Raw genomic sequence first — 23,308 nt, 5'->3', positions numbered from 1 at the left:
GTACAAACTTCCAGCTGTCCCTTTTAACATGATTCCAAGAAGTGTTGATTAAACATGGACTACCCATATAGCTTGGCATGGATGCGTACATCAGCTAATTGTGGCTTATTCGATAAAACGATAGTTAAATTCACTATTAAGTCACTTTTTTCAGCGCTGTTGTGAACTTTGAACCGTCGCCGAATAAATCGAGGACTACCCGTAACCATTCTCCTCGCGCTGTCGCCTCGGAGAGGCGCAGATGCCACTTGGGCGCAATTTCAGCCGCAGAGGCGCCCCGAGCCTACCTCGCGGGGTCATTGTGGAGAGGAAAAAAAAAAAGAGGCCCAGCCCGCGGGTACATCACGTGCTCCTCCCTCGCGCGCCCCTCCCTCCCTCCCCGGCCGCGCAGTCGCCCTGTCATTGGCCAGGCAGCGGCCAATCGCGGCGGGCGTGGACGCTGAGCGGACGCGATGGCCGCCGTGCGTCTTTGGCTGCAGCTGCAGGTGATGCTGCTGCTGCTGCTCCTCTTCTCCTCGCGCGGCGGGGCTTTCCCGCCGAGCGCCGCGGGGCCGCGCTACTCCCCCGACTGGGGCAGCCTGGATGCGCGTCCCCTGCCGGGCTGGTTCGACGCGGCCAAGGTGGGGATCTTCGTGCACTGGGGGCTCTTCTCGGTGCCCGCCTGGGGCTCGGAGTGGTTCTGGTGGCACTGGAAGGGCGAGCTCCAGCCCGACTACGAGCGCTTCGTCCGCCTGCACTTCCCTCCGGGCACCTCCTACGCCGACTTCGCCCCGCGCTTCTCCGCCGTCGACTTCCAGCCGGAGGAGTGGGCGCAGCTCTTCCAGGACGCCGGTGCCAGGTCAGCCCCGCCAGCCACGGGGGCAAGCCGGCGCCTCTCCGAGCCGGATCCCACCTCCCATCATTCCCAGCCGCGGGATCCTCGGGGGAGTGAGGGATGGGAGAGGGAATCCCTAGGCCTGCCGCAGAGGATGATGATGATGATGATGATGATTATCATTATTAAACTTTTATTCATTAAACGTGAACCTCAGTCAACTGAACGTTCAAATTGGCACTCATGGTTGACACGGGTTGCTGCCAGCATCCTAGGTATCAACCAGGTAGCTCCTTAAAATGTAAGATGTTCTGATTAGCTCATTTTTTTGGTAGCTTTGCTGGAGTTATTGCAGCTTCCTGTTGGATCTCCATTGCTTTTCAGCAGAATTTCAACTTTCAGAGCTGCTGGGAAGTGCTCCATGCTGTAAGTTTTGCAAGGGCGGCACCAAAAAAGGAGCGGCCCGCGCACCTAATGGCGCGCGAATTATATAACTAAATATCAAAAACAGCAGCGGTACATTCAGGGCAAGTGCATCTGAGATTCGTTGTAACTCAGCATGTCTGGCTTAGTTCAGTGCAACACCTGTTTTGCAGCTGTCTTTCGCAGTACCCTTTTCAAACTTGGAAACTGTCCTATCTGTAAACAAATCACTAGTCTACAAGGACAGATTATTTATCTAGGGTCTGTAATCTGTGGTCTTCAGGCAAAAATTAGGTGTCCAGTTCAGCCCTTCTACCCTATTGAGCCTCCGTGCTATCAGCCCCCTCTACCACAAAGATCCTGCAGGAGAAGGGCGGTGTGGACAACCGTGGGATCTGGCAGGGTGAGATCTGTGAACCATAAACCCAAAGCTTTCGCTGTGTCCCTGCACATCAGATACAGTGCCCTTTCTGACCTTATTAAGGACATTAAGGAGACAGGTAAAGGTATCTGTGATAATAACTCAAATAAGCAGGGGATCGTGGTCCAAGATGAAAAACTTGTTTTCGACAGGGAGAAGTGTGAATCTGGTATTAAACACCAGTCATGCAAGAACAGAAAGGCATCCAAAAAGAGAAGCCACCTTCTGGTTGGTGATTCAATTATCAGGGACGTAAATTTAGGAAAGGACACAGGTTTTGAAAGAGGTCAGGTGTCTTCCAGGTGCTACTGCCAGGAAGTGTATTTCCAAAATAATCAAGAATGCCAGCAAGGACTGTGATGTGGAGGCTATTGTACATCTTGGCACTAATGATCTGTCCCAAAAAGATGTACTCTGTGCAGAATGATTTCCAGAGCTTGGGGCAGGAACTTAGCAGAATAGGCTGTAGGCTTACTTTTTCAGAGGTTTTACCAGTGTATAAGGAGCAAAATGGAAAAGGCCAGCGTATAGCAGAATTTAATATGTGGCTAAAGGAGTGGTGTAAAGGAGAAGGCTTTGGTTATATTAGTCATGATGTCTGTAGCTGGTCCAATGAAAAAAATGTATAAAAGAGATGGTCTGCATCCATCCAAGAAAGGGACTGAGTTACTTGGCAATAAAATCACAGCTTTTTTGGAGGAACATTTAAACTAAATAATGGGGATAGTGAGTTAATTGATACAGTACATCACTGTCCCCGGCAATCTAAGAAAATAGGGGAAGTCAGGCACCACACAAGTTATGCAGCAAGTAAACACAGCGTCAGTCATAAAGGACTCAAATGTCTATACACTAATGCACAGAGTATGAACAGTAAGCAGGGTGAACTAGAAATTCAGGTAAATGAGGGCAGATATGATATTGTTGCCATTACGGAAACATGGTGGGACGAAACCTACAAATGGAACACACAGCTAGAGGGATTTAAACTATTTAAAAGAAACAGACTAAACAAAAGAGGAGGAGGAGTTGCTGCTCTCTATATAAGAAATAACTTTATCTCTACAGAAATAGAGCACAACAATGACGAAAACTGTAAACTTGAAAGCATTTGGGTCAATATAAAAGGGGGAAAAATGACATTGCCATAGGTGTATACTATAGGCCGCCCAACCAAGCAGAGGAAATAGATGAACTTTTTGCTACTCAGCTAAATAAGGTATGTAAGAAGCACATCACAATAGTAATGGGGGACTTTAATTACCCCGATATCAACTGGGAGACAAACTCTGCACCAAGTGGAAGATCAAACAGATTCCTGTCAAACCTAGCAGACAACTTTCTCTCCCAAAAAGTAGAGAAGGGAACTAGGGGATTAGCCATATTGGATTTAATTCTCACTAACAGAGATGAAATGATAGAAGGTGTCGAAGCCACAGGAACCTTGGGGGGAAGTGATCATGCAATATTGGAATTCAACATTCTGGAGGCACAAGCAATAGAACACAGCCAAACTAGAGTCTTGGACTTTAAAAGAGCTAATTTCAATAAACTTAGAGAGACCATGGGAAGAATTCCATGGATGAGAATCCTAAAGGGGAAAACAACTCAAGAAGCTTGGGAAATTTTGAAAAGTGAGATAATAAAGGCCCAGTCTAGTACAATACCAACAAAGTCCTTCGGGAGTCCTTCGGGAGAAGGGCGGTATACAAATTAAATTATTAAATTATTAAAGAAGAAAAATAACTCTCAAAAGAAACCAGCATGGCTGCATAAAGAACTCTCTGATAAATTGAAAGATAAAAAGGACAAGTATAAGAATTGGAAAGAGGGGCACATAACTAAGTCAGAATACCAGCAAATAGCCCGGGCCTGCAAAGATGAAGTGAGGAAAGCTAAGGCTCAAAATGAACTAAGGCTTACGACCAAAGTCAAAAATAACAAAAAAAAAGCTTCCTTCAACATATAAAAAACAAGAAAAAGGTTAAGGAAATGATTGGTCCATTAGTGGGGGAAAGTGGCAAGAAGGTGACAAGCAATAGGGAGAAAGCAGAACTATTTAATTCGTTTTTTGCATCTGTCTTTACACAAAGGGAAAAAACAGTCCAACCTACCCAAACCAGTGACATAAAAAACAGAATAGAAACGCAAGTTAAGATAGGCAAGAAAATGGTAAGTGAGCACCTGTCCAGCCTAGACGAGTTCAAATCACCAGGACCAGATGGATTACACCCCAAGGTTCTCAAGGAACTGGCAGACGTGATCTCAGAACCACTGAACTATATTTTTCAAAGATCCTGGAGCACTGGGGAACTACCAGAGGACTGGAAGAGAGCTGATGTAGTTCCCATCTTCAAAAAAGGGGAAAAAATAGATCCAGGAAACTACAGACCTATCAGCCTGACCTCAATACCTGGGAAGATTCTGGAAAAGATAATCAAACAACAAATCAGCGAACACCTTGATGCAAACAAAGTCATCACTAAAAGTCAACATGGGTTTGTCAAAAACAGATCATGCCAGACAAATCTTATTACATTCTTTGACCAAGTGACAAAATTAGTGGACCAGAGGAACGCTGTAGATATAATTTACTTGGACTTCAGTAAGGCATTTGATAAAGTAGATCACAACCTACTACTTGATAAGATAGAAAAATGTGAGTTAGATAGCATTACCACCAGATGGATTCGTAGCTGGCTGACAGGCCGTACTCAGCGTGTGGTTCTCAATGGAACCGCATCTACATGGAAGGAAGTGTGTAGTGGGGTGCCCCAGGGCTCTGTTCTGGGCCCAGTGCTCTTCAATATCTTCATTAATGATTTGGATGAGGGGATAGATGGGGAACTCATCAAATTTGCAGACGACACCAAGCTGGCAGGAATAGCCAATACTCCAGAAGATAGGCTTAAGATACAGAAGGATCTGGACAGACTCGAACACTGGGCACTATCTAACAAAATGAAATTCAATGGTGAAAAAAGTAAGGTTCTACATTTAGGCAGGAAAAATCAAATGCATAGGTATAGTATAGGTGGTACCTTGCTCAATAGTAGTAACTGTGAGAGGGATCTCGGAGTCTTAGTAGACAATCACTTCAATATGAGCCAGCAGTGTGCTGCAGCTGCCAAAAAAGCCAACACAGTGCTAGGCTGCATTAACAGAGGGATAGAATCAAGATCAAGTGAAGTACTAATACCACTTTACAATGCTTTGGTAAGGCCACACCTGCAATACTGCATCCAGTTTTGGTCACCACAATGAAAAAAAGATGTCGAGACTCTAGAAAGGGTACAGAGAAGAGCAACCAAGATGATTAGGTGGCTGGAGGCTAAAACATATAGGGAACGGTTGCTGGAATTGGGTATGTGTAGTTTAATGAAGAGAAGGGTGAGGGGTGACATGATAGCAGTGTTCCAATATCTCAGGGGCTACCACAAAGAAGAGGGAGTCAAGCTATTCTCCAAAGCACCTGAAAGCAGGACAAGAAGCAACGGATGGAAACTAGTCAAGGAGAGAAGCAACCTAGAACTAAGGAGAAACTTCCTGACAGTTAGAACAATTAACCAGTGGAACAACCTGCCTCCAGAGGTGGTGAATGCTCCAACGCTGGAAGTTTTAAAGAAGAGACTGGACAGCCATTTGCCTGAAATGGTATAAGGTTTCCTGCCTGAGCAGGGGGTTGGACTAGATGACCTCCAAGGTCCCTTCCAACTTTATAATAATAATAATAATAATAATAAATAATATTATTATTGTTATTATTCCAGATTCTGGTTTAAAATAAGAAAAGGCAATGAAGACAATAGTAAGTAGAAGGAAACTGTGGCACACTTCAGAGTCTCAGAAGAAAATCTTGAAAGAACAAGAGCAACATAAGATGGCCTATTTAGCTATATTTAACATAGGATGCGTTCCCAGGCTTGATACAGCCAGCTTACCCAAGAGAGAGGGAGGGTGAGCACACCAGTCTCAGGGAACCAGCAACAAATTTTATATATAAAAGTGATAGGTAGTAAAAAACGAAAACAAAATTGCAAGGAAATTGTTAAACTAACAGAACATGCAGTATGAAAAAGCTGTCAGAACAATGAGACAGGGATAAACCAAAATTTCATAAGCTGATTTCAGATTCCTATGAATGCCTGTAAAAAAAAAAGATAAAAGGCAGAGTAAAGCATTCCAGTATCTCCATCGGTGCCCCAAGCCAGCTGGCAAAACCAGGATTTTTAAGGTCTTTCTGGAAGGCCAGAAGAGTGCAGGCAGATCTTGCCTCCAGCATCAGAATGTTCCACAGGGAGGAATAGATATTAATACTATCTCTTTCCAAGCATCAATTATTCTGTACATAATAAGGTTTTGCAAAGATCTCTACATCTGATATAACTCAGTTGAGTGGAGCAAACCAGACTAAAAAAACCCCCTCAGCATTCCATATTTTTGGTATAACCTTAATCATATTCATGTTTTTCACTTGCTTCTTTTCCCACATCCACCTTATAAATACTAAACAGTGGTGAAAAGTCAAAAGAGGATGAAGTTCCTTCTAATTCTTTGTCTTTGATTCCGACAGATATGTGGTGTTTACCTCTAAGCATCATGAAGGCTTCACCAACTGGGGGTCGGAGGTATCCTGGAACTGGAATTCAGTGGATACTGGCCCCCACCGTGACTTGGTTGGTGAACTGGGAGAGGCTGTCCGAAAAAGGTATTGATCTGATTTTAAAGGGGGAATCAGGATGGTGCAAAAAACAAACAGGCTTACTAATTAGCTAATAACTTTGGATTAATGTTATTTTGTGTTTCTCCCCCTCTCTTGTTTAATCTTAGAAACATATCCTATGGCCTATATCATTCCTTTTTTGAATGGTTTCATCCACTGTATTTACTGGACAAAAAAAATAGCTTCAAGACCCAGTTTTTTGTCTCCAAGAAGACTCTTCCAGAACTCTATGAACTTGTTCTAAGGTAAGACCAAAACATTTCGGGATAGAGAAAATTTACAATCATTAGTCCTTCCTCCTTCCCTCTATCATCTCTGCTCTAGACTTGTTTTCTCAAAAGTATATCTAGTCTTGCTGTTCCTAAACAAGGCTATTGCCTTAGCCCTCACCATGTGCTGTGCTCCTTCGGGAGGTGAGAATGATTCCCTTAAGTTTTTTGTTCCAGATTTTAAGGGCTTGAGAGAGAAGAGCGGAGTTTGCTTTGATATTATTCAGAAATCATAAGTGATAGCAAAGGTACCCCATAAAATGAAATGGATGTTTCCCAGAAGTTGAGTACCTCTTTCCATTAATCTACGCATCAACACAATTTAGAATTTGCAAGAGGACATCAGGACTATATAAAGCTTTAGATACTAAGAATTGCCCCTAATTTAGAGATTAAGAATTGCCCCTAAATGGTTACAATATCAGGAGGATGCAACCCCAGTCAGTCAGGGGCAGAGAAGGTTCATGTTGGGTAAAAGGGACAAATCTTATAGCCCTCTTCCCCATTCCCCCATCCTTTGGAATCCTTACCTAGGTTCTGAGACAATTAGCAAGGGGAAATCAATGTGTTTACATTGGAAAGGAAGAGAGTACAGGAGAGTAAGCAAGCATACAGTGGGGAATACACATTGAAAAGAATGGCCCTTGCTCCCAACTGCTTAAGACAGCATTCCCCCATCTTTCCAGCTTTGCGGACTGGTGGGTGGGAGGGAGAGGGGATGGTTCTGCTTGAGCACCTACCATTGGTCACTACAATGTAAAAAAGATGTTGAGACTCTAGAAAGAGTACAGAGTAGAGCAACAAAGATGATTAGGGGACTGGAGGCTAAAACATATAAGGAACGGCTGCTGTATGTCTAGTTTAATGAAGAGAAGGGCGAGGGGGCACATGATAGAAGTGTTCCAATATCTCAGGGGCTGCCCCAAAGAAGGAGTCAAGCTATTCACCAAAGCGCCTGAAGGCAGGACAAGAAGCAACGGATGGAAACTAACCAAAGAGAGAAGCAACCTAGAACTAAGGAGAAACTTCCTGACAGTTAGAACAATTAACCAGTGAAACAACCTGCCTCCAGAAGCTGTGAATGCTCCAACACTGGAAGCTTTTAAGAAGAGACTGGACAGCCATTTGTCCAAAATGATATAGGGTTTCCTGCCTGAGCAGGGGGTTGGACTATATGACCTCAAAGGTCCCTTCCAACTTTATTATTATTATTATTTGCACAAATGGAGTGGTGCGCACACTCGCCTGCCACTTCCATGGCCCGGTTCCGAACAGGCTGTCCTGATAGTGGGGTTGGGGACCTACCGACAAGGAAGCCAGATTCACTTAACAACCGTGTTAGTAATTTTAACAACTGCAGTGATTCACTGAACAGCTGTGGCAAGAAAGGTCATAAAATGGGGCAGAATTCACTTAACAAGTGTCTCGTTTAGCAACATAAATGTTGGGCTCAATTGTCATACGTCAGGGACTACTATAACTATAATGCAGACGTTAAATCTTTTGATTTTATCACTTGTCTATAAAGGTACAAGCCGGATCTTATTTGGTCAGATGGCGATTGGGAAGCTCCAGATACTTACTGGAATTCAACTTCCTTCCTTGCCTGGCTATACAACGATAGCCCAGTGAAGGTACCTGCACTTCCTTCAGCTATAGGTCTTTAGACCTGGAGGCTGTTCTACTGTTTGCTTAAACTAAGAGGGAACCATTCAAATGGCTTCTAATTCTTGGATCCTTTGCATCTGGTTACATCCAAAATGACTTTGGCCTCTTTTTCCTGTGGGGAGAGTAACTTGCTATCGCTGTAGGGTTCATAGGTTGGGTCCCTCAAGAGGGCAGAAATGCAAAATTTTCCTCTCCTACATATTAGAAAGAAATGTGGAGAAAACCTAGCTAGTAGCTCCAACTCCATGTGTAGAAAGTTTAAGGGTGTAGAGGGAGAGCAATGGGAGGTGCCAGCAACTTGGAGGGGAGACCACCAACCAGTTGGCCTAATTTTGTACTTTTTCTCTTGATCAAACCATGAGAGTCCTTGAAGCTATATTATAGTAAGGCTTAATACTTAGATAAGAGAGCAGGGGAAATATAAGTTAACCTGTATGATTGTCATTTAGCATAATTGTGTCTAAGCCAGGGGTGTCTTTAAGTCAGCCTGAAGCAATTCTTGGTATCTCTGCAATATAAATTATTTGCAGTATTTATTAATTAGAGCTATGCATTCTATTTGAAATGGGGGCCTTGCCAAATGAATTGGCAAGCACCTCTTTGTAACATTAAAGTAGCTACATTCCATGTTTCAAAGGCTTTGTCTGGCTGAGTATACCACATGTACACTCATGTACAGGAAACACTTTCACTGGATTTATTTTTTTCTGGGACAAAGAATGTGTTTTATACACATACTTTACTTTTGTACACATCCTTTTACATTCCCTTCTGCAAGTTGCTACCTCTGTGAAGGGATGGATAGAAAGCTACAAACCATCTGTAATACTTGCCTTCTGACGCAAATTTGAAAACAGAGATTCTGGGCTAGGCATCCTATAGACCTCAGGAAATAGATCATTTTTCAACCTTGGCAACTATAAGATTGTGGACTTAGATTCCCCAAATTCCCCAGTCAGCATTCCTGTCCACCTGTCTTAAAGTTGCTGAGGTTGAGAAAAATTAATGTAGATGAATTAGGATTTTCCGAGTCCCTCGCAGGCTGACGGGCTGCTGAGAATTGCAACTGATTGATACTTGTCCCATTGGTTGCTTTCCCTTGATTTTGACTGATGCACCCACGGTTGAAGACCTCAGACAGAATAACATTGTGTGATTCGGCCCGCTTTGGAGGTGCTGGTAAGGTCCGCCCAAAAGCCCTTGCTTTACTCTTAAAAGACAGAAATGCAACTCACCAACTTCAAAGTTTCCTTCTGGATTTCTCTTTCCAGGATAATGTGGTGGTGAACGATCGATGGGGCACCAATTGTTCCTGCAAACATGGCGGCTTCTACAACTGCCAGGATAAATATCAGCCCAGCGCTCTGCCAGGCCACAAGTGGGAGATGTGCAGCTCTATTGATGAAAGGTCATGGGGGTATCGTAGCAACATGCAAGTTTCTGAAGTCATAAATGAGAAAACCATTATTTTGGTGAGCCCTGGGATGGGCAAGCAAAGGCTGAGAATTCCCAGTTCAGTGGAACCTATATCTATCTATCTATCTATCTATCTATCTATCTATCTATCTATCTATCTATCTATCTATCTATCTATCTAGAGATAGAGATAGAGATAGATATAAATATCTGGCGTATTTGGGTGTTTTCCCGTGTAGGATTGAGGGTGTCTTGGCGACATTTCGACGAGGTCCCACTCGTCATCTTCAGGCTGGTGTCTTTGGTTTCGTGCTTGTGCGAACGAAGCGTGATCGGAGCTGCCATCTCTCTATAAATACTGGTGGGGATGTGTGGGGTGCTGGCTTTGTTGCTGTAAGCGGATTGGTTGGCTGTGATGTTACATCATGATTGGTTGATGGGGTTATTGTTAGGGGATTAGTCGGCTGATTTGTAACATCCTGTGTGGCTGAGGTGCTGGCTGTGTGCTCCTTAGTCCTTTGTGTTGTAACGACCTGGGTGATGACATCCTGAGCTCTATTGTAGTGGTTTCCTGAGTTCTGTGTTGAAACATCCTGGTGGTTTGCTGTGTTGTGGTATCCCAGGTTTTAGCATTGTAACCTGAATTCTGGGATGTAATGTCCCGAGCAGAAAGCTGTGGTCTAACATCCTGGGCTTTGGTTTGGCTTCGAGTTTGCGGTCTGGCCCTGTGTTCATGGCATGTGTCAGTTTGCTTTCTATGGGGGTCGGGGGCGGGGATGCAGCAGCTGGAGATGGCGCTGAGGTTTGGCTTCTGGATGGTGTTTGCATTTTGTCTATGGGGTGGGTTTGGGTTTGAGTCTGGTGAGGGTGATTGGTGGTGGTGTCCTGTGTTGTTGTGGGTCCGGTGTCAGTTTTCGTGGCTGGGACTCGTTTGTTGACTAGGGCTAGTTTCCAGATGTCTGGTAGGCGGGAAGTATTGTGAAGTTTATTCATGTTGTGGGGGTGTTTCTCTATTTCGATGGCTTCCATAATTATTCTCTTGTTGTAGTGTTCAGTTTTGGAGATTAATTTCGTTCCTTCAAAGTCAATTTCATGTCCTGTTGTTTTAAGGTGCTGGAAAAGGGAGAAAGTTTTTTCTTCTTTTCTGACTGCGTTCTTCTGTTCTGCAATGCATGCATTTATTCTATTAGTTTGTCCAATGTATGTGGCTGGGCAAATTTTGCATGGTATTTCATAGACTCCTTGGTTTTCTAGCTGGATCTTGTCTTTGGGGTTTCTTAAGATGTTGGCTATTTTTTAGTCAGTGCCGAAGGCTGTCTTGATATTGTGTTTGTGAAGAATTTTGCTGAGGGCGATGCCGTTGTCCTGTATAAAAAGATGAATATAAAAAATGGGATTTTGTTAGGCCTTTGAAAACAGGAATGGTTTCCAAGAATTGTTGGGTCTTTCTAGAAATTGTTAGCCCTTTGAAAGCAGGAATGGGTTCCAGGAATACTTAAATGCAACTACCGGTAATAATTATCTTTAACTATGATCATTATTATCTCTTAATTAAGAAACTGGGGGTTGTTTCAGTGGATAATGATTAAAGCATTTCAAAATCAGCACTATATATAAAGTATCCTTCACCTTAAGTTGACTCACATGACTGACACTCACATGGTTATTTTTAGGGCTGAGTTAGAAAATCCCGTGGGATGAATGAATTATATACTGGTAGTTTACAGGTGGTATTGCTTAACAACCAGTTGCTCGCTTAATGACTGGTTGCTTGTTTAATGGTTGCTTTGTCATCATTTGAAGTTGGTACAAAGACCATCCCAAAAAGATACCAATAACTCAAGATTCAAAGTTCTGACTCTCCCTACTGTCATGTGGGCACTTGGTGACTGGCCTACATTTACAGCGGTTTGCAGCCGTCACGTGACCTCTGTGTACAATGTCTTGTTTAACTTCTGCTTTCTAGCAAAAAATGCCCGTTGCAAGCAATGGGTTCGCTTAATGACCGCCACATTCATTTAATGGCCACCACTGAAAAATCGAGTCAGTTGATGACCCGCTTAATGAGCAGCACAACGTACAGCCATAATTCAGTGCTCCTTCATGGCCATAAGCCAAGAACTACTTGAAGGCACTTCCTTTGGTATCCACCAGGTTCCCCATGTGCTTTGATTCACTGTTTTTTTCCTCATAGAATACTCCTGCTACTCTTATTAGAAGTACTTGTAATAAAAATAAATAACCGAGGAGCAACAAAAAAAAACAACCCAGCAATATCTAGTATTATTTCCCAGAATGCCTTTGGTCCCATACAGAGTGTTTGTGGGCCTTCTTAGAAAAAATGAATGGTGGGTGGCTGCTGCCCAATCTTTAAAAGTGTATCACCCTCCTCCCCCCCATATCCTCAGCCCCTCCGCCCCAAAGACAATCTGGGATGAAACTTTAGGAGCGTGAGGGGATGGAAGCAAGCCACCTCATTACTAATTTCCCAATAAATATTTAAATGCCCTGGCAGATGCTTTCATGGCAGCGTACCCAATGTTTTCAAAAGTCTGGAATGCCAGAAGATTAAAAGCAAAGTTTGAAAATACATTTTTCTTCTTTCTTTCTGCTTTTCACCACAGCAACTGGTGCGTACTGTCAGTTACGGAGGAAATTACCTTCTCAATGTGGGGCCAACCAAAGAAGGACTGATTGCTCCAATTTTTCAAGAGAGGCTCCTGGCCCTTGGGAAGTGGCTGAAGGTGAATGGGGAGGCCATATATGAATCCAAGCCGTGGCGGACACAGAAGGAGAATCGCAGTGAGGAGACCTGGTAAGTAAGGGAAAAGTTCGCTGAGAAAGGCTGCTTGTTCTCGGAGAAGGAAGCGCATTGTTTCTAAGGCTTCTGTCAGCAAAAAATTTGGCATTACAAGTCGTCCTTGACTCTGAGCTCACGTTTTCTGTTGCTAAGGGAGACAATTGTTAAGTGAGTTTGCTTTCTTGCCACAGATGTTAAGCAAATCACTGCAGCTATTAACTTAGTAACATGGTTTTTAATGGCTTTCCCCATTGACTTTGCTTGTCAGAAAGTGTTCTGTCCCAGCCTACGTGAGTCCTTGTTATGCTCACAAGGAGAAACCCCTCTTCCAAGAAACAGGCAGGAACCGCAAGAAAAAAACAACCCCTTTTATTCTCACAGACCTGAGTCAAGGTCCAAGGCAAAAAAACACAGTCCACAGAAACTCGATCCTCAACACAAACAGTTTTATTTATTTATTTATTTATTTTTATTTTATTAATATTTCTATACCGCCCTTCTCCCGAAGGACTCAGGGCGGTGAACAGGGCAAGAATAAAATGCAAAGTTACAAATATTAAGTGGTTGCCTTTGGCAACCAGCACTTCCCACACCTTCCCTTTTATTATTCAGCCAAGGCATGGCTTCCTAATGCCTTCTCCTTTGCCTTTGGAGCCGCCCCATTGTATTACTCTGTCCTACTCGCTTCTCTTGCCGGCGCTTTCGTGCATCCTGGATTTGTCCCAAATATGCTTCATCACTGTCCAACTCAGGCTCCCAGCATAGCTGTGTCTCAGCCTGAGTGTGAGTAGAGGGGCCAGGCTCCTCGTCCAACTGTAAGTCTTGGAACTCCTCAGAGCCTTCCTCTAATGTCACTCCAGGCCCCTCCTCCTCACCTGATTCCTCAGACTCAGCTGCCGGATCCACTGCTGGTGAGGAATCACAACAGAAAGTTACAAAAGAAGATCATATGAACCTGGGACACTGTGACCGTCATAAATATATGTCAGTTGCCAAGCGGCCAGGTTTGATCACGTGACCATGGGGATGCTGCTATGGTTGTAAGTGTGGAAAACGGTGATAAGTCACTTTTTTTTCAGTGCTGTTGTAACTTCGAACAGTCACTAAACAAAACGTTGTAAGTCAAGCAAGTCTGCTTAGAAACAAGAGGAGGTATCATCAAATACACAACTGTAGATATCACAAGGTTGAAGGTCTAAGCCAGGAATCTTCAAACTTGGGCCTTTTATGACTTGTGGACTTCAACTCCCAAAATTCCTCAACCAGGCATGCTGAGGGGAGGGGGGAGAGATTCCAGATTCGAAGTTCCAACCCCTCCCCTGCAATCACATGACCGCATTTGGCAAGCAGGCCAGGAGGTGTCTTGTTTTCAGCTTAATGACTGCAGTTTCACTTAACAACCGCAGTGATTCATTTAACAACCACTGCAAAAAAGATTGTAAAATCTGATCTGTCATGTGGGTGACCTGATTTATAACCATCACAAGTTACAACCGTCATGGGCAGGCTCCATTACAGTCATAACTCAAGGACTTACCCATACACACTTTTACCTTAGAAGTGGACATGTTTTTGCCTCTCTCTTTTTTGGTTACACTATGAACATTCAGAAAAATAACTGAAAGAATAGTCATCAAGCATCTTGGGGAAGATTTAAATGCGTTTTATTTTTACTGAAGTGGTAGACAGCAACTTTTGCAAGAAGTCGCATGTGATGCTGCACTTTGAAGATGCAGAAAAAAAATCTGATTAAATGCAGATAACCAGTATAAATTCAGCTGACTGAACATTAGAGCCCTCTCCTCTTTTTTACTGTTCAGTCAATGAATATTTGTTTTCAGAGTTGGCTTTTTTTCTTTTGTGTGTGTGTGTGTGTGTGTGTGTGCTACTTTGGACTTAGTGATGGGACGTGGCTGGATTACAGCCTTTTGCAACTGCTGTTCAGAGGACTGTCCTAGAATCCTCTCCTTGTTCAAAGATAATTAAACTTAAGGCTTTCTTTATTTTAGTTGGCTTTCCGGTGCTTTGATCGATCTGTGGAGGGTAAGAGAAAGATGGTGGGACTATTTTTATTTTGTAGAACAAAACTAAAAAAAAAAGTCTGATTTTCCCCCTGCCTTTTATAAATGGAAATCTAAAATCAAATGAAAACTTCCCTGATTCTAGGCCCAGCTCTGAAGGAGTGACACATAGTTATAAACAAGGACGGGGAGATTTGGAGGTATCTCAAGACAAAGAGATCCCTAAAGAGCCTCTCTCTGCAGTGGCAGTTTGTGGAAAGTTTTGTGCAGGCTTTGCCAGGTTCCCTGCCATGTTGTTGACGGCAGCAGTGGAAAAACAAGGACGGCCTGTAATGCAATATTTGCATGTTCAGAGGATGTGTCAGGTTGAGGATTTCACCACACAGGGCTGATCAGCCCCAGCGGTGTGTGAGAAAAGCTAGGTGTTCTGGCCTTCACCTTTAGCCAAAGTGATCAAGGGAAGGAGTTGGACAAATGAAAGGTTTGTTATCTCCCAAGGTGGATCGTGTCTTCTGTTTCAACATTTCCATGTTGCTTACCACAGTTCCGTGTTTTGCCTTATGTTCCCCTCCAGGTACACCTCAAAAGGACCCGCCGTCTATGCTATTTTCTTGGCGTGGCCAGAAGACAATGTCTTAACTCTTTCATCACCTGTTGCTTCTGCAAGTACTCAAGTAAGGAGGTTGAAAAATAAAGTCAGCTTTGGCAGTAACCTGCAGTAGGACATTGTGATGCTTGGGAAATTTTATTTGCTTTGTAAACTAGATCAGTTTCTTTTTAACTACAACACAGAAGTCTCTCACAACAATAAATTATGCACAGCCGAAAGCCAAATCTTCAGGATATCCAAAACAAGATGAATACTAATCTTATTAATACTTCACCAAAAAAAACACCAACCCTCCCCTAGCAAGTTCTGATAAATGCAGATAATTTTAAAAAGTAGAAACAAAACCATTTTAACAAATTAATACCCACATACACTTCAAAAATAATTTGGAAAGAAACAACACTGGAACTCTTTCAAGCATTGCACTGAAGATGTTACCTAGTTGGGTAATGAAATGTTTGCAACAAGACAAGTTAAGCTTAGAGAGCACTAAGCACCGCAGAGTTCAACCCTGAGCTAAAAATACTCTGTTGCTCCTCTTTAAATCAGTTGCAACTTTTCCCAGGATTGCATGGCTGCTTTCCACGGCTGCTGTTTCACCCTGGGAAAAGATGCAGCTGCGCTAAAGCACTGCCGTTTGTTGCAATTGGGCCATCACATTTTCTGAAGCACTTTGGGGTATTCAATCCAGAGCAGTGTGTGACTCTTCAACAGAGGGAAGATGATGTGATTTTACTGAATGCACGGGAAGTTTATTTTTCCATTTAGCATATCTCTGTTGAGAGGGTGATCAGAATTCAGATGCTTGGCAACTGACTTGTATTTATGACAGTTGCAGCGTTCTGGAGTTGTGATCACCCGTTGCGACCTTCTGACAAGCAAAGTCAACGGGGAAGCCAGATTCACTTAATAACCATTTTACTAACTTAACAACTGCAGAGATTCTCTTAACAACTGTGGCAAGAAAGGTTGTAAAACGGGGCAAGATTCACTTAACAAATGTTTCACTTAGCAACAGAAATGTTGGGCTCAATTGTAGTCATAAGTTGAGGACTCCTCAGCTGTTTAACTTACTATAGGAGGAAGAATATATGGAAGAAAGCAGTCTTGAAACTCTCCAAATCTGTCAAATTTTAGATTTATGTTCTAAGAATGCTCCAACACTGGAAGTTTTTAAGAAGAAACTGGACAGCCATTTGTCCAGAATGGTATAGGGTTTCCTGCCTGAGCAGGGGGTTGGACTAGATGACCTCCAAGGTCCCTTCCATTATTATTATTATTATTATTATTATTATTATTATTATTATTATTATTATTAAATAAGTATGTTATTGTTACTGTAAGAACTTGAAAATCCTATTTCCCAATAGTTGGTAGGTGATTAGAGGAAACTCACTCACTAGCGCAACTGTAGCTGGAGGGATGCCAGACTGTTCCTGTAATAGGCAGGAAATGAAATGACTTAATAAGCAGCTTGCAGAATTCACATTGTTACGTTGTTTTGTCTGGTGGTTCTTCTGTGTAGCTGCAGTGTACGTTTTGCTCAACAGTCATTTTAAATAGTCTAATGCTAACATACCATCAAGGGATACAATTAGATTTATGTTCTGCTCTTGGGAAAGAAAGAGATGCTGTTTTATGGCTGTTGGCATTTAAAAGAAGTCATAATGCGGCTCCTTATTGTTAAAAATTAGACATCAGCTTTGTTTCTTATTGGGTATCTTTCTAAGACAACTTTGTAAAAAGGAACTGGACTTTATCAATCTTGATGTAAGTAATGATGCCGCAAGAATCCTGTCAAGACATTTTGCACCCATGCCTACCTTTCCATAGCTCTCTTTTTCCTGGAAAAATCATCCAAGCATGTTTCTTAAATAGTTGTGCAGTTCTTCACTAGCTTGTCTAGTGTTGAACAAAGTTGGACCATGTGATTTTTTTTTTGATGCAGCCAATGCTCTGAAAGCACTAGCTTGTGGGTGAAGGGGATTCAGTTTCAAGATTCAGTTTCAAACCTTATATAGGTAATTCTCATATAGTGACAGTGGTGATGAAAAAAGTCACTTTATGACCAATCCTCCCATTTACAACCTTTACAGGTGTGTAAAGCAAAGGAAAACTGAAGTGAGATCCTAAGCACGGTCATGGTTTCACTCAGAAACCAATTCACTTAATAACTGAATTGCCAGTTGTCACTAAACGAGGACTACCTGTACAAATATAGTTTTGGGCTGGATATACTTGAAACCTTTAGCCCCGCATGCTCTATCAGCGATTATTAACTATAATAAATAATCTAAAATCTTAAAATATGCCTCAGCAAACACTATAGCAGGCAGAAGCCTTTAGCAAGTTTTGCTAAATTTGATTTTGACAAAAGGTAAGCAGGGTGAGACCTGCTTAGGCCCTGGATCAGAGGCCACCAGGAAATCATAGGACTGTAGTCTAAACAAGTATTTTAAAAAGGATACTGGAAAAACAAGCCACCACTTATATTTTGCTTCTCTGCTGTTTCCCCTGCCCTTTGGAATACCCCCCCCCCCAGATGTGAGGTGTTTCCACCCCCCCCCTGGCCTTTCGGAAAAGTCTGAAGGCGTGGCTCTGCCAACTGACTTGAGGTCCACAAAGAAACACACAGGCATGGGGCTGGTTGATGCCTTGAAGGCCCTCCCCCACTTTTTAAATTTTTAATTTAAAATTCTAATCTTATTTTAATTGCCTCTTAATGTAATATAAATATAAATGTGTTTGTGTGTGTGTATGTATGTGTATGTATGTGTAAGTGTTTGTGTAGATAGATATAGATATAGATAGACACGGTGGCTCAGTGGGTTAGGATGCTGAGCTTGTCAATCAGAAGGTCGGCAGTTTGGTGGGTCAAATCCCAAGTGCCGCGTAACAGAGTGAGCGCCTGTTACTTGTCCTAGCTTCTGCCAACCTAGCAGTTCAAAAGCACGTAAAAATGCAAGTAGAAAAATAGGGACCACTACGGTGGGAAGGTAACAGCGTTCCGTGCGCCTTTGGCGTCTAGTCATGCCGGCCACATGATCACGGAGACGTCCAACATAGGTTGTATGTTTTTATGTCTTATTTGTACACCACCCAGAGTCACTTTGTGAGGGAGGTGGGTGGTTTCTAAATGGGATGGATGGATGGAGAGAGAGAAAAAAAGTATGGCATTGTTACATTAACCAGGAGACTAGAATATTAGTACAAGGTAGTAGTTTGGCTACTGACAATTGCTAGTCCATTCAGTTCATACTCGCGCACTATCCAGAGTACCCCACAGGGGGTGGACTAGCTCCACCTGCAGAACAGGTCAGTGGTGTTCTGCAGTATCATCTGGGGCTTCTCCCTCCACTGATGTTGCCTCATGCTTGGGCGTCATTTGGGGATGGTCCAGCACTGGCTGGATTCACACTACTGTACAAAATGTCATTATTTTCCTACCGAAGTGGTACCTATTTATCTACTCACATTTGCATGCTTTTGAACTGCTAAGTGGGCAGAACCTGAGACAAGTAACAGGAGCTCACACTACTACGTGGTGCAAAGACTCAAACTGCCAGAACAAAGACAGTCTCTAGTGTCTTTCAGCCTATGAGCTACCATGCCTCAGTAGATATTGTGGATGGGTGGGTGGTAGGGGAAGAGAGAGAGAGATAAAAATACTGTTGCCAAAAAACTTTACATGTGCATAGAGACTCTAGAAGTTGAGCCCAAATGAGGGAAGTCCTTTACCTTTTGTTTCTTATTCCTGGCAGATCACTATGTTGGGATTTTCCAAGCCTTTGAAGTGGCAGTCATCACCACAACAAGAATTGCAGGTCTTGTTGCCCTCAGAAAATCGTTGGCTTCTCCCAATTGAGCACGGCTGGGCTGTGAAACTACTTGGAGTATTGTGATGGGAAATTTGGAAACCAATCGCAGAATGATTGTCTGTCCTTTTTACCTCATGCTTAAACCTGGTGACCAAGGGCCTGAGCAAATCTGGAAGAAGTTGCAGTTAAAGAATGCTGCAGCATTTCCAGGCTGGCCATCCTCGTGCTTACCTTTTTTTCAAAGGGATGGTTGTAAATTAGATATCCAACTTGAGTTAACCTCAGTAGAATACACAAATCCAAAATTGTGCTGTAATACACTAAAACTTTGCTTTGATGGAAAGAAAAATGTCTCAGGGAAATTAGATTTTCTGGCACAAAACTGGCTGCGGAAGAGGCCTTAGTTGCCATTTTTTTTTCCTAGGAGCTGGCTTTGAAATGCAAATCTACTTCACTCAGTTAGGCCTGGATGAAAAAACTATACGAGGTTGCTTCAGAAGGTGACTTCAGAAGCCTCCACAGAAGTTCTGGTTGAGGCGGAACAGAAAAGCCTTGAAGCTACACTTAAAAATAAGCAGGAGATGAGGGAACACAGAATGATCTGGGACTGCTAATAACAAACCACTAAGATCCCATTATGGGGCAATAGAGAATGATATGCCAGATGTACTGAAATGATGAAATGACTTGAGGAGAAAAATAATGTCATTCGTGGAAAGCAGAGTATTATGACACGCAGATTTCTTTTCAGGATTTCAATATTGGGCAAGGCAAAGGGCTCTCCTGGAATAGGAGCTAATGCTATGTTTATTTTCATGAAAGTTGATTTTTTTTAAAAAAAAAATCCAATACAGCTTCCACCTATGGCTGTAACAGATCTAATCCTTTCTTAATTTCTAGGCCGGGGTAGGCAACCTCGGCTCTTTTATGACTCATGGACTTCAACTCCCAGAATTCCTGGGTCAGCGGGCTCAGGAATTCTGGGAGTTGAAGTCCATGAGTCATAAAAGAGCCGAGGTTGCCTACCCCTGTTCTAGGCTTTTGTGGGTCATTCTTTGCATCCAGGCAAGATTTGCTAGCTCAAAAGATCCAGTTGAAACAACGGCATATTTACTAGGCTCCTTTCAGCCAGAGGTTTCATCTGCTCTCTATTTTTGCAAGCCTATGATAAAATCCACTTCCCTCACGGGCTTCTCATTCAATTTTCCTGTGCTACTACCTTCCCTTCTGAATTTCTTCTAATAGACCAAAAAAAAAAATAGGAGAGGAAATACACTTCTCTTCCATCCCTTGAGGATGGTTCCGGTTTCCCAAATACAAGCCAGTCATATCCTTGTTCAGGAAAGAAAAGTTTTTAGTCACAAGATCGAGCAGTGGAATCTAAACTGATGTTTCCCATTTAGACACTGTAAGAAGAGAGCCTCTAGGTAAAAAGTCGGTTTATTTGGAAAAGTCACCTTATCCAAATAAACGGGTTTTTTCCTGCAAACTAATGTAACCCAGATGTAAAAAATCAAGGAGCTAGCCTGATGTTCTAGCAAACAGGTCTTCTTTGACAGCTTTTATAGTTCCTGATTTTTTATTTTATTTTTTTGAGGCAAGGACCACAGTTACCAAGCTGGGTTTGAGTTCACAGCAGACAATTTTGCCTGAAATAATGGCCTTAAGAGAGTGTGCAACAGTGTGATGCATGTATGAAATATTGTCATCTCTCCACAGTCTCCAGATTAGGAGAAAGGAAAAGAGTAATGAATTAACCAATACAAAAAAGCTTTATTGTGTGGTCAGTGCTTCGCAATTCTGAGAACATCCCCTTCCCCTTCCAAAGATATGTCATACCAATGGCCAGATAAGACGGAGAATGAGAAACTGGGCGACTAGACTAGAACCAAATTGCCAAAAAGAATAGCCTTTTGCATGCATAAATCAATGTTGGTAATTAATAGAGGGAGGGGGAATACAGCAACAGGTAGACTGTACCAGTAGTCCTTGACTTACAATAGTTTGCTTAGTGACAATTCAAAGTTACAATGGCACTGAAAAAAGTGACTTACGACTGTTTTTCACAGTTACGACCTTCCCAGCATACCCATGATCATGGGATCAAAATTCAGATGTTTGGCAACTGACTCATATTTATGACCACTGCAGTGTCCCAAGGTCATGTGATCATTTTTGCAACCTTCTGACAAGCACAGTCAATGGGGAAGCCAGATTCAGTTAACAACTGGCTTACTAATTCATCAGCTTAACTGAGACAAGAAAGGTTGTAAAATGGAGCGAAATTCACTTAACAAATGTCTCGCCTAAGAGCAGATAACATTGCACTCAGTTGTGGTTGTAAGTCAAGGACTATCTATATAAATTTTCAAGAGATGATTCTGATATATATGTCTGCAATGTATCAATCATGGTGCCTTTTTATATTTTCCTATCCGCTTTTAAAAAAATTTTTAATGAATAAATATTGAAATACAAATAAACGTTTGCATTGGTCTCACTTTATGACACAGCAATCTCTAGAACAAATCTGAATAGAAATAAATACTTTTGGCAAGATTATTACAACGCTTTTTTGGGATCATCTTAATAGTGTTCTGTGAGAGCACACATTTTTTTTGTAAAGCTACCTCTGAAAATGCTTTTCAACTGAAAGAAGAAGTCTGCATGATTCTGCATTAAATTATGTGCAATAGAATTAACATTATTTAGTTGAAAAGCATGTCCCACCCCAAATATTTTACCATCCCCCCAATATCTTATCTCTTAAGAGAGGACTGTTGTAACTAGCAGAGAAAATGGGGAGAAATAAGTTCTTACATTTTAATCATCTTTTGAAGAATCAAAATCAAATATAATCTCAAGTAATGTTGTAGCTAATAATTGTAATAACTTTTTAATTTAGGATAATGTAATTACAGAAATTCTACATAGGCTTGCTTCTGAACAGAGTTTTTAAAGCGGGTGGTTTGGAGGACTTGAACTCACAGAATAGAAGCAAATTCTTTATGGTCAAAGGGGAAACTGGCAATCTCACCTTGTGCATACCTTAATATTTCCAGAATGTTTGCTCAAGTGAAGGTAGGGCAAAAAAGGTGCATCACAGTTTAGGTTTGGCTTCTGCAACCTCTTAAGTAACTTAACTATTCACGGATAGGGGAATATAGTTTGTCAATCTACTTATTTCAGCCTCAGTTTTAATTATTTAATTTACTCTTCAGGGACCTGAAAACCTGGCTCTTCGAGCTCTCTGGCCCAGGCTGAGAATTTTAATTTTAGTTTTAATTTTAATTTTAACTGGGGTTTTACTTATGCAGGGACGAATATAATTTTTTAAATCTGTTTTTAACTTTTGTATTTTTGTTTTTAATCACCCTGTAAACCGCCCTGAGTCCTTCGGGAAAGGGCGGTATATAAATATAACAACAACAACAACAACAACAACAATAATAATAATAATAATAATAATAATGACTGAGCAAGGATTTTCTGTCAGCACAAAACAGATACTTCTTAACTTCCAGCCATTCATTTAGTGACCATCCAGAGTTATGGTACTGCAAAAAGAGACTTATAAACTATCACAGCATCGCCATGGTCATGTGAACCACATTCAGGCACGTATTTAAAATGATAGTTGCGGCCTAGGGTCATGTGATCCCCATTTGTGACCTTCCCAGCCAGCTTCTGACAAGCAAAGGGGAAGCTAGATTTACTTAAAAACCTCATGATTCACTTAACAACTGCAGTATAGACAGACCTTGACTTACAACCATTAGTTTAGGGACTGTTTGAAGTTACAACAGCACTCAAAAAAAGTAACAGTAACAACTGTTGCAGCATCCCCATGGCCACATGATCAAAATTCAGATGCTTAGCAACTGACTCATATTTATGACGGTTGCTATGTCTTGGGGTCATGCGTTCTGACAAAGTCAACGGGGAAGCCAGATTCACTTAACAACCGTGTTACTAAATTAACTGCAGTGATTCACTTAACAATTGTGTCAAGGTGGTAAAATGGGGCAAAATTCTCTTAACTGTTTCTTAGCAACAAACATTTTGGACTCAGTTGTGGCCGTAAGTTGAGGACTACCAGTAATTCATTTTAACTGTGACAAAAATATTGTAAAATTAGACACATCTCAAGAACCACCTTGCTTAGCAACAGAAGTTCTGGTCCCAATTGTTATAAGTCAAGGACTAATTGTAAATTTTCAAAGCAACTTGACTTTCAAACTATGGCTGTACTAGCTCTTTGCCCTGAGCCAAAGCAACCCCTGCCCAGCTCCTTTCATTACTTTGGATCAGTTTTGAAGTGATTT

General features: G+C 42.0%; 1 protein-coding gene across 1 annotated transcript; it reads left to right on the top strand.

Moving 5' to 3' along the window:
* The first annotated feature begins 368 nt into the window (after positions 1 to 368).
* On the top strand, positions 369 to 19,898 carry FUCA1 (alpha-L-fucosidase 1). Its single transcript, XM_083369770.1, has 8 exons — positions 369 to 838; positions 6,232 to 6,366; positions 6,489 to 6,626; positions 8,179 to 8,284; positions 9,590 to 9,790; positions 12,359 to 12,549; positions 15,130 to 15,229; positions 18,927 to 19,898. The coding sequence occupies exons 1-8, from the start codon at positions 453 to 455 to the stop codon at positions 19,065 to 19,067; spliced, it is 1,398 nt and encodes a 465-aa protein (XP_083225896.1). The 5' UTR covers positions 369 to 452; the 3' UTR covers positions 19,068 to 19,898.
* The last annotated feature ends 3,410 nt before the right edge of the window (positions 19,899 to 23,308 follow it).

Source organism: Vipera ursinii (genome assembly GCF_947247035.1).
Source record: "Vipera ursinii genome assembly, chromosome: 9".
NCBI lineage: Eukaryota > Metazoa > Chordata > Lepidosauria > Squamata > Viperidae > Vipera > Vipera ursinii.
The sequence above is the reverse complement of the archived record's forward strand: the minus strand, read 5'-3'. Positions and strand labels throughout refer to the sequence as shown.